This window comes from Magnolia sinica, chromosome 4, assembly GCF_029962835.1.
Source record: "Magnolia sinica isolate HGM2019 chromosome 4, MsV1, whole genome shotgun sequence".
Classification (NCBI taxonomy): Eukaryota; Viridiplantae; Streptophyta; class Magnoliopsida; order Magnoliales; family Magnoliaceae; genus Magnolia; species Magnolia sinica.
In genome coordinates, this window is record NC_080576.1 from 111,349,259 (window position 1) to 111,360,992 (window position 11,734).

The window sequence follows — 11,734 nt, forward strand, 5'->3', positions numbered from 1 at the left end:
GGATGGAGCAGATTCCTCTCGAACATCACTATGGACCCCACGTGTGTATTGCATGTACACAGGTACATGAGCACGAGAGGTACGCTGTATTAGGGAGCCGGTCAAAACTCGGTTTGACCGAGTCCCTGCTCAAAATAGGAAACTGCGTCTCCTGGCGTGAAACAGAGTCCCGGTTGGACTCTTGTGGGCCACCACCATGCGTCGAAGCTCCGATCCGGATCGTCTATCAGAAGTCTACAGGTCCACTAGCCCTGACCTAGGTGGAATTTTTCTAGGAAGTAGCGTGTAGCGGATTTCGACCATCGAAACTCAGGATGAATGGCGGAATACAATATCCAGTGGGCCTCACAAGAACTTGCCAAAACCACTCTTTCCTGACCGGATTTTCCTGAGGATTTCAATGGTCGGTTTGGATTTCTCATAAAACATCACTATGGGGCCTACCGATCATGTCAGCAGGTCTGCGTGAGCCTTACGCGTGTCCGGAAAATTCAGAATTTTCGGATGGCTGTGGGCCACCGTCCTTGATCGGATGAATGATCTGAGCCATTCATGTGGAGCCCAGGCCAGTCTTGACCCCAACCATGGAAGCAACGTTAGAGTTTGGGACGATCTTTGGCCCCAAAACTCAGTCCAAACGCAAGTCAGTGCGTTGTGCTTCTGCTACGAATGCGGACGCATGTCCTCCGTGCGGGCGATGTGGGCCCACCATCATGGACCGTGTGTCTAATCCACACCGTCCATCTGATTGGCCATCAAAAATAGACCGTAGGGACGTTCTCCCTTTTTGACGGAACATCCTTGTACATTGAATATGCCAGCGGGATTCTTGCCTCTTCGGTTACGCAACGCAAGACGCAGCCAGCTAACGAGCTGCGTAAGGTTGATTCGCAGAGGGATTTCACAGAGGCTCTGCATGAAGATTTTAGTGGGACAGGAAAAATGATCAATGATCCAAACCATTCGAAAGAACAGATCGAATGCAAGAAATGCTGGGAGCCAATTTGCTGTTAAAAATAGAACCAAATTGCCGTTAAAAGCAGAGACTTGGCTGCTGATTGAACACCGAATCTTAGGACTATTAGGGATAGAAAGATGATCCATCATGAGATCAACCTACAGCCAACAACGTGAATGGTGCAGATGGAATGATCCCCAAGACAAATCCAGATCAAAAGCCTTCCAGCGGAGCAGTTGCGCACCTGTTAAATAGCTGTCGACCTCTCCACCGCCTCCATCAGCCTATAAAAGAAGACATGGCAGAGAGCAAAGGGGGAGGAAGGATTGAAGGGGAGGCAGAGAAAACGGGAGCAAAAGTGGAGTTGTGGCTGGACGTGAAGCTGTTTTTTTTAAGCTGTTTTTTTTCCCTTTCCTTCTTGTTCTTTTCTTTCTCTTTTTATTTCTATTATCATTTGCTTTGTTCAGCCCATTCATGTGTGGCTAAACCTCTTAGCTAGGGCTAAGAGGTAAAGCTTGTAGCGAGATGGGAGATATTATTTCCTGCTTTTCATTTAAATTCATGAACTGAAGTTGATTTGTATTGATTATTAAAGGAATATTTTCTTAGTCTTTAATGGTCTGTTGTGACTGAAATTACAATAGGTTTGCAATGGTTTTGAATATTTCTTTTTTTCCTTTTGATGTTTATGACGTCAGGAGGCCCTGTTGTTCACCATCGTCTCCTGGGCATGGTTGGATGGCGGTGTCCTTCCTAACCTTCATAATCATCTGATTGGTTGGAAATTAGTATAATTTTGTTGTTGACTTTGTCTCCTGGACATGGTTAGATGATGGAATCCATTCTAATTCATATACCTTTCATCTCTTGAAAACCAGATCAAGTAAGTTCAGTTTAAATTCAATAATTCTTAATGCAGGCATAAGATCTCCCTGATCTCTACAAGTGGATCCTCTGAATCCCTAGTTTTCTTCCTCTAAATTCCTTAAGTTTTCAATAATTATTCCACCATTATTCATTAAATTCTATTTGATTGAGAATACATCTTTTGCTAGTTCTAGATCTAGTTAGTTCCAGATCACGTACAAGTTTCAGTCCCTGTGGATTCAACCTCGGTCTTACCGAGTTTATTACTACATCACAACCCTACACTTGGGGAGTGAACAAGCGGCTTGCGAGGGAGCTCCATGGGTTGACTCAATGCTCAATGGACTGATCATGAATAAGAGGAACATGAAACAGCCTAGCGAAGTGAGACCAAACCTTGGTAGTAGTAGTTTCATGGCAGAATAGATGGTCTAGGTCCTCAATGGCATTCCTGACTTACAAATGGCACATTTGATGGCCTCGAGGATCATTTTGGCACCGGGTCTGGTGGGGCTAGATGGTGTTGGAAGCTAAGGAGACTGATTGAAGGAGGCCCTTAGCTGTTGAAATCAACAGGGCGGGTCAGAGATGAGACGACAAGGAAGGGGATGCCCCACTGCTGCAGGTCGTCCTCGCGAGGAAAGCCCTAGTGGCTGGCAAGGTCATGGTCGTCTGAAATGGGGTAAGAAGCATTCATACCAGGGCTAACGGTCTGCTGCTGAGAGGGGAGAATGACAGGATGAGGATTTGCTACCAACCGACGCATGTGTCGTGGGCTGTTGCTATCGTAAGCGCAGTTTGCAGACGAATAGAGGGTGGATCGATGCTGTTGAGGATGTAAAATTGCCTCAGGGATCAGCGGTGCTTGGATAGGAGCAATGGAGATGTCGTTGATTCCCAGAAGCTGAGATGGAGTTGTTGTGACTAAATCTTCGCAGCAGACACATTTAGAGGCCAAGCTAATTCCTACCTTTTGGATAGCAGCATCCACAGGGACGGCTTTGCGCATGACCTTCCATCGAAGAATAGCTATCTTGGGAGGCACAAATTTATTCCATGCCCAAATAGACTAGTGAAGCTTGGGGCGACGGGAGTGAGATGCATTCCATGCAGACTTCAATGAGAATTTACTTGATGAAGACAAGATCCAGACTAAGCAATTTTCCCAATTCGAGACCATGATGCCACTCTCTTGAATGGATCTGACAGCTGTAGTAGGGATCATTCCTGAAATATCTCAGAGGTTCCACATGCCTGATTGGCTGAGGAAATCCTTAACCAAAGTTGAGCGGCGAGGGTCTAGAATAAGGATAGCGGAAGCACTGATGAGCAGTCCCCTACCAGTCCAGTTTTGAGTCCAGAATATGATATTACCTTTACCAATCATCCTTCTCGGGTTGTGAATGGAGAATATCATTTTTTTTTTTCCAAGTCTTTCCATAGATACGATATTCCAAACTAGTGGATCCATGTCTATTCCAGAATTTCTGCATGTACTTGGTCATGAATCGCTTGGTCCAAAGGGATTCGACAGCTAGATGTCGTCATGCCATCTTGCATCGACAGGCCTGCATGACATTCGATATTCGACCACAGGATAGTAGATATCATATTGATCCATTCGATCCAGTGATGTTTATTGCTAGCCTATGTGTTCTCCCAAAAGAACCTAGTAAAGGCTTTCTCAATATGGTGACGGACTTTAATTGGATCCAGCACTTGCTTAATAAAGGCTAGCTTTCCTGCTTAGTTGAGGGGCTTCGCCTTCTGGCTTGCAACTTTATTTTCGATTTGAGTGACTTAATATGTTTGATGGCACATAAACATTACAGAGGGCCCTAGGAAGTTTTCAATGGTAGGCGTTCAATCACACAGCTGCTCCATGTGGTGTGGTCCACTTGAGATTTAGATCTATCAAATTTTTAGAAATATATCCCAAAATGAGCTGCGTTCAATCACACAGCTACTCCATGTGGTGTGGTCCACTTGAGATTTAGATCTATCAAATTTTGAGAAATATATCCCAAAATGAGCTGGAAAAATACGTACACCATTGCGGAGTCCACGAAACGCCATCCAGCAGCAACCTCCTCGTGCGACTTAACCCCATGTTTGCATTTTCAAGTCAATCTTCCCACGCACCTCCTCCAATAGCAAGCCACAGGAAGCTGGGTCCCACCCGCCGGCGTGACTGTGCACCCATAGCAGGTCATTCAAACTGAACTGGACAAAATCATGGACTTTACATGCGCGATGAACCAAAAATTACACTAATTTTGTAATATACTGGATTGGTGGACATTTATTGGACGGTTGAAATTAAAAATATTGTAACTGTCTTATCTAAGTAAGTGTCAATGAATCTTACGGTTTAATTTCAGTTAATGAATGATATGTGTGAAATATCAAGTGGATCCGGATTAGATACTGAAACCGATAGTAGTGAACTCGCTACTGAAGTGACGTCACCACGTTCTGTGGGCCACCATTGTATCCGCACCATCCATCTATTTGGAGATTCCATTTAAGATCATGCCGATATTTGAGATCCAACCTGTTTATAAATTAACACAGACATGTAATGAGGGAAACCACAAATATCAGCTTGATTGAAAACTTACACGGCCCTAAGTTTTTTTGAAGGGTAGTCGTTTAATCTTTACTGCTTTCTGTGGTGTGTTTCACCTAACCTTTGTAACTGCTTCGTTCTTTGTCTTATGCATTAAAATAATCTCTCCAGATGTATGAAAGATGGAGATACAACGCACACATCAGAGTGGGCCCAAAAACTGTAGTGACGTAATATTATCAAGCATGATACAGTTACATGGTACATGGAGCTGTCGGGGATTAACTAATTGGCATTGCCATTGTTTAAAAAAGCACACAAGGGAGGGGATGAGCTGCGGCCCTTAACGTGGGGCCCACTGTATTTATTCTATATCCATGCCGTCCATCCATTTTGCCACTGTATTTATTTTATATCCATGCCATCCATCAATTTACTACATGAGCCTGAAAATAAGAAGATACAAATGACAGGTAGATCATGTTGTTGGAAACAGTGGTGATTGAACGCCCTACCATTAAAAACTTTTTGTTACCACCATAATGCTTATTTGCCATCCAAATTATTTGCAAGGTCACGTAAAAATGGACAGTCCAACCCCAAATATCAGCTTCGTTCAGAACTTTTGTGGCCCATTAATCGTCGGTCACCACTGTTTCCCATGGTTTGGTACGCCTGATAATCGGATCTGTTACGGTTTTGAGATCATGCACTAAAATTATCTTTAAAAAATAGATGGACAGGCTAATATCAGAATATATACATCAGGATGGGCCCACGGTAAGGGCCGGACCGTGGGCAGGCGCCGCACCTCCGCCCCCCCACATTATGCATCCGTGAGTCTTGTTTTCAATAATTAATCGTACGGTATATTGTCGAAGGCCGTCGACTAAAGGCACTCGGTTTCCATCCAGTACGGAATCGGTTTTCTTTCTTATCCACACCCGTCCATCCAATTATTTGGATCATCTTAGGCCATGCGCCAAAAAACGAGGTATATCAAAAGCTCAAGTGGACCATACCACAGGAAACGGTGGGGATTGAACAGACACTGTTGAAAAATTCTTGTGAGACAGAGGAGCGTTGGATCGAGCTGATTTTTGTGTTTTCCCTTGAAAAGTTCATCTAACTTTATATACACGTCAGGATGGCAAATGAACATCGGGGTGGCCTTAGGAAAGTTTCAGCAGTAGGGTCATTTTATGGCTTGATCCCAAAAATGTGAGGGATATAAATCTCATGTGGACCACACCACATGAAAACAATAGTGACCGGATATCCACCGTTTAAATCCTCATAAGGCCCATTGTACTGTTTATTGGACATCTAATCTGTTGATTAGGTCATACAGGCCCATATGAATAGAAAAAGCAAAGATCAGCTTGATCCAAAACTTTTGTGGCCCCCAAATATTTTTAATGGTCGACCCTCATTCAACACTATTTTATGTAATGTGGTCCACTTGAGATTTGGATATACCTCATTTTTGGACTCATGTCGTAAAATGATCTCTGAAAAATCGATGGTCGGCATGGATGACACACATAAATCATGGTGGGCCCACAAAGCACCGACCATCAGCTATTGGCTGGTTTCAGGGGGAGTCGCCAATCCGTTTCCGTATAAAACACATACATCAAGGTACATCACGGTGGGTCCACCTAACTTTTCCAGTACCGAGCTGGGTGATTTTGGCGTCACCAACGAATCCTAATGGCTGTGACCGTATGATAGATGCGTGTTTAATAATCATTGGCCATCGTAGTTATAGATAACTAAGTGGACGGTCACAATTTGACAGGTCCCCGTGCCACGTGTGCTGTCGAGAAGCAGCACCGTTCGGCTGTATGATTTCCTCTCTGCTAGGGAATTATTTGACACTCGGCTGTGTATGATGCTTGATATGCGATCGCTCAGAAATCGTACACAAGCCATAGATTAACTCAGGTTAAACCGACTAAAACGTGGAACCCAAAATCAGATTGGTCGAACAATCGCAACCTTTGAATCATGGACACTTGTTTGTTTGAATAGGACGGTGGAATATTTTCATTTTAACTGTCCAATAAATGTCTTCGGATGGTCACCTAATCAGATAGCGCAATTGGATGTGCTAAGCTGGGACCCACAATTTGTCTGGTTTAATTTGATTTATTTGCTTTACACGTGTGCAACTTTTATGTAATTTATAAGTACCTGCATATCATCCATCGAACTCTACCGAGTATCAAAAGTTTTTTATTCCTCCTACAGTAGGGTCGGCTGAGACGTTTTCGTACGTGACTTGCCTTTATAGTTTATAAGGGGGGTTCGGTTTACACGTCTGCCCGTAACCCAGACTATGTGGGGCCCATTACAACGTTCCTGTAATATCCATTCCGTCCATCCATTTAGTAAGATCATTTCAGATCATAATCTCGAAGTTGAGGGAGATCCAAAGCTAAAGTAGGCCACGCGAGTGAGGATTGAAGGATGACTGTTGAAACGTTATCGGGGTCGCAGAAGTTTCGGATCAGTATTGTACCTGTATTTAACTGCATCCGGGTGGGAATCGTTATATGAAAGGTCTGGATGGCATCTAAACATCACGGTGGGCCCCAAAAAGGTTTCAACGGTGGTTGTCTCCATCCCCTTTGTTTCCATTGTTTATCCTCTCCTGAGTTTTGGATCAAGTCCTTAAAATGATCTGACGAAACAGATGGACGGAGTGGATACAACATAAACATCGTGATGGGCCCCACAGAGCTTGGGGTTACAGGGTAGCCGTGTAACCCCAGGTTACAGGCAGTCCGAGATTTCATAATGACATATCGCCCTCCATCAACAAAGATCTTGACACATGTCAGCGGATTAACGAGGTCGTGGGCCCGGTCCACGCCAGAGAGCACATACGTGTCGAGCGATGCGGCTACCGACCTGAGATATTCTCCAAGCGTCAACGGCAACGACGCTGACACGACACGTGTCGATACATGGCACGCCTACGTATACGTCTTTCGATGGACAACCGGCACTCGGCGGAAAAAAAGAAGACATGCTCAATGGGGCCCGTTTCTCATCCGTCGCGATTGATGACAAACTCCATACCCACTCCATTATTGGGCTCACGTGGTCGATTTTAGGTATGACCTGGACCGTTGTTGAAATGGGCCGCGCCTCTGCTGGCCAACCGCATTAACTACATAGTAGTTAAAGAACCATTTCTATCCCATTTACGGCCTTAAAAGCAATAAAACGGACGTCTGTGCATAAACTTCATAATCGTTCTATGTTCAATTAAAAGCAATGGTCATCTATAATCGTTTAACAGCCTAAGTTCCGGGTTATCGTCTATCAAGCTAGAACCCACCATATGAACGGTTCAGATCTTATGATCACGTCTCCACCAGTAATCAATCGCGACGTATAGAAACCGCAAACACGCCACGTGTCGAAATCGCGATCGCTAAAGAAAAAAATTTGAGAGGCTACGGAAAAGCGAATTGCGGGAGTGGTCGACCGTGGACCACATGCGTGTCAGAGCGGGGACGAGCTCATCCCCTATTCGTGTTAAGTTTTGATTAGGCCACGTGTCCTGAAAAAGCAGCACCATGACACGCGTTGAGAGATGGAGAGGGGTTACAGAATCTTGAGAGAGATAGACGGCTGGGATGTGTTGATGTAGGCGGAATAGCACTAACAGTACCTGTCGCGGGCTGCCCGTGACGGTGACGGGCAGCTGCCCGGAAGCTCCTTTGGCAGAAGAGAGAGACGCTTCTGTCGTAGCGTCTGTAAAAAGGCTCTCATGGAGGTCGTTTTTCCTGCTCTTATAATACGAGAGAAGAAGCTCCCTCTCCCTCTCTCTTTTTCGCTCTCTCTTGTAGGCTTTCTAAATAGCTTTCTAGGATTTCTGATAGAAATCGGTGGTCTGATTAAGATTTTTTAGGTTCTCTCTCGTCTACAATCGTTGGAGATCAGAGATTTTGTAGTTTGACGGAGATCTTAATATCAATGGCTGAGATCTGCTGCGGTGTCGTGAGCGAAAGTGAGACAACGGCCCCGTGCGAGACTAGCTCTCGAGCGGCGAGGCGCCGGAGATGGGAGATCCGGCGGTTCAAGCTCTACGCTGGCGTCGCACCCCCGCCTGATTCCGGCAGCTGCAAGCGTCGGAAGACGAAGGCCTCTACGTCTCCGTCGTCGTCCCCACGGGACTGCGAGAACGCCTCCGAGAATTCCTCTGAAGAAGAGCTGAAGCAGCAAGCGAAGGACCGCGTGGATCCGACGCCTGCGGCCCTTGACCGGTGCCCGAAGTTCGGGATGACGTCAGTGTGCGGCCGGAGGAGGGACATGGAGGATGCTGTCTCGATCCACCCATCGTTCTTCCGGCGGGAGCTTCAGAGTCCGGCGAATCTGCACTTCTTCGGTGTCTACGACGGCCACGGGTGCTCTCATGTAAGCTCCCGATGCTGTTGCTTGTAACTTTCTCCCACGCATACACCACATGTTCCGTATATGTTAATTTCCTCTTTCTATTTCAGGTAGCTATGTCTTGCAAGGATAAGCTGCATGGTATGTTAGCAGAAGAGCTTGGAAACGGAGATGCATCGAAGGAGTGGAATGATGCGATGGGCCGGAGCTTTCTGCGCATGGACAAGGAGGTCGCAGGAGATGGCAGAATTCCGACGATGGCAGCGAATTGCCGCTGCGAGTTACAAACACCTCAGTGCGACGCAGTGGGATCGACGGCTGTGGTAGCTGTGGTGACGCCTGAAGAGATCGTCGTGGCCAACTGCGGCGATTCAAGGGCCGTGCTCTGCAGGAAAGGGAAGCCGGTCCCACTCTCTTCAGATCATAAGGTGGGATTTTATTTATTTTTAGTTCTTTTTGTTTATTTCGCGGGAAATGGCGTGGTTAGATGAGGTGCGCCTGGGGCGCACGGTCTTTAGTTGGAACGTGGAAGCAGGTCTTGGGATTTGAAGTTTTCGGGCAGGACCCGGCCCGGCCCACCTATGTATGGATCTGACAATATGGAGCCCATGATCTGTTATCTTGCACCAAGGCCCCAGGTGGGCCTCTGGCCCTCGCTACGGGCCTTTGGTTGAGTTCTGTTGACGTGCGCGTGAGCGGTGCACAACGTTAACCTGCACTGCGCCTACCGAGCCGTTGTATACTGATATCTTTCGTCGTGCTGGCTGTTTGGCTAATATGCGCCGTCGGGTTTCTTCTTTGAGCGACTCACCGTCGCGCCAACAGAGTGGAAAATCTCGTTACGGGGAATTTCTCCTTGATATATTCGTATCTTGTCGAGAAGTTGACTTGAGGATTTCGTTTGAAGTATGTAAATAATTAATTAATTAAAAATCATTTTAAATTCCAATTATATATTATGTATATCACGTTGGTTGAAATCTCAAATAAAATCCCGTGTTAATATTCGGAAAACTTCCGAGATTTTGAAAATCTCGAGATGCTGACGCGGTAATGACGTCTGATTTATGTATTGTCAAATTAGTCGATATTTCAAGATCTCGGCGATACACAGCCTGCTAACGTGCGCTGGCGTGGCCCTGCCTGGCAGCGCTCGTTTGATAATATGGGCCGACGTGGCGGTGGGTTTGCCTTGCTTGCCTTTTCCCTGCCGAGAAGAATTACGAATTTGCCCATGTGCTGAAGCCGTTGTTTCCGTGGTTTTGCAGCCAGATCGCCCAGACGAGCTAATGCGGATCCAAGCCGCCGGCGGTCGAGTCATCTACTGGGACGGCCCTCGCGTTCTTGGCGTCCTTGCCATGTCAAGGGCCATAGGTATAAATAAGAAGAAAAAAGATCACCGTTCCATGCACACCCCCGGTGCATGTTAGATGATCTCACCCCATCTATTGTTTTCCTCCGCAGGCGACAACTACCTGAAGCCGTTCGTAAGCTCGGAGCCCGAGGTGACGGTGACGCCCCGATCGCCGGACGACGACTGCCTGATCCTAGCCAGCGACGGCCTCTGGGACGTCGTCTCCAACGCCACGGCCTGCGCTATCGTGCGCATGTGCCTGCGCGGCGACGCTCCGATCCCGCCGGAACATGACGCGGGCGTCGCCCGCGGCGAGGGCTCTGACAAGGCGTGCTCCGACGCGGCGATGCTTCTAACAAGGCTGGCGTTGGCGAGGCAGAGCGCGGACAACGTGAGCGTTGTCGTGGTCGATCTCAGGAGCGACACGTAGCAGTGGAGAGAGGGAGAGCTCCTCTCGCCTTTTACTTTTTTATTTATATTTTTTAGATTTTTAAATATTATTTTATTTTCTTTTTTATATTGTGGGGTCCTCTCCTCCACCTGGAAGTAAATGAAATGAAAGGAAGGAGGAAGGGTAGTTTGGGAAATAGAAAAGCAATATTAGGATCCAACGGCCCACTTTTACGATGGGCCAGATGGGAATCTCGTTATGTATACTGCCTTTTATATGTAATTCTGCATGTATTGGGATTTTTATTTTTATTTTTGATCCGTATTCCTTCACTATCTAGTCTTCTTTTCCAGACCGTATGATACGACAGTGGACCACACGTGTCACTGAGAGGTTGAAACGACTATATGATCCTCTAGTTGAGGACTTTCCCGCACAAGTATGCTTGGGGTCTTCCTGATGCTCGAGCCGAGGTGGTGCGCGTTATGATGGTCTGCTGACCTTACAGTAGTGTGCCCTAGATGTGATATGGACGGCCCAGGTCCCTTCCGATTGGAAGCGGATTGGCTAGTGTAAACACACACCAGCGATATTGCTGATTCAAAGGAGATCAAAGTTTCATGGCCCAAAATAATGTATTTATTATATCCACACCGTTCATGCATTTTTGGAGATCATTTTAGAGCATGAGCCAAAAAAATGAATCATATCCAACGCTCACTGCTAAAACATTCGTACGGCCTACCATAACGTTTATTTTCCATCCAATCTGTTCGTAAGGTCATAGACCTGGATGACGATGAAAAACAAATCATATTGATCAAAAACTTCTGTGACCCAACTCTTTGGAGGTACGTCGCCTTGCTATGTTCCGAACTGCGAGCTGCTAGTGCCGTTAAGGAGATATTCCTTTGTTTGTATTCAATCAAATATGAGGCTACATGTGTGATCGCTAGGATTTGAATTTTGTGTATGATGGACGAGAGGCTCGTGATAATTAATATTCAAACAAATCAAATAAATAAAATAAGTGAGATTTTATCTATTAGAATAAATGATTGAGGCAAATCGTTACCAAGATAATGATAGGATGGATATGATTAACTAAATTACAACTCAATCATAATTTAACAATTCAAAGGTTTATATATATATATATATATATATATATATATATATACACACACA

The 11,734-nt window shown here is 45.8% G+C and overlaps 1 protein-coding gene across 1 annotated transcript; it reads left to right on the plus strand.

Annotated features, from left to right (window-relative positions):
• The first annotated feature begins 8,170 nt into the window (after window positions 1–8,170).
• LOC131243822 (probable protein phosphatase 2C 24) lies at window positions 8,171–10,855 on the plus strand. The gene is made up of 4 exons (XM_058243414.1): window positions 8,171–8,825; window positions 8,912–9,229; window positions 10,070–10,175; window positions 10,266–10,855. The coding sequence occupies exons 1-4, from the start codon at window positions 8,385–8,387 to the stop codon at window positions 10,583–10,585; spliced, it is 1,185 nt and encodes a 394-aa protein (XP_058099397.1). The 5' UTR covers window positions 8,171–8,384; the 3' UTR covers window positions 10,586–10,855.
• The last annotated feature ends 879 nt before the right edge of the window (window positions 10,856–11,734 follow it).

What these genes read in the sequence shown, in the direction of transcription:
- LOC131243822 (XM_058243414.1), top strand. Translation starts at nt 8,385, where the DNA reads ATGGCTGAGATCTGCTGCGGTGTCGTGAGCGAAAGTGAGACAACGGCC. An exon ending in ACGGCCACGGGTGCTCTCAT is followed by an intron (nt 8,826 to 8,911) that starts GTAAGCTCCCGA and finishes TTTCTATTTCAG; the next exon opens with GTAGCTATGTCTTGCAAGGA. An exon ending in TGCCATGTCAAGGGCCATAG is followed by an intron (nt 10,176 to 10,265) that starts GTATAAATAAGA and finishes TTTCCTCCGCAG; the next exon opens with GCGACAACTACCTGAAGCCG.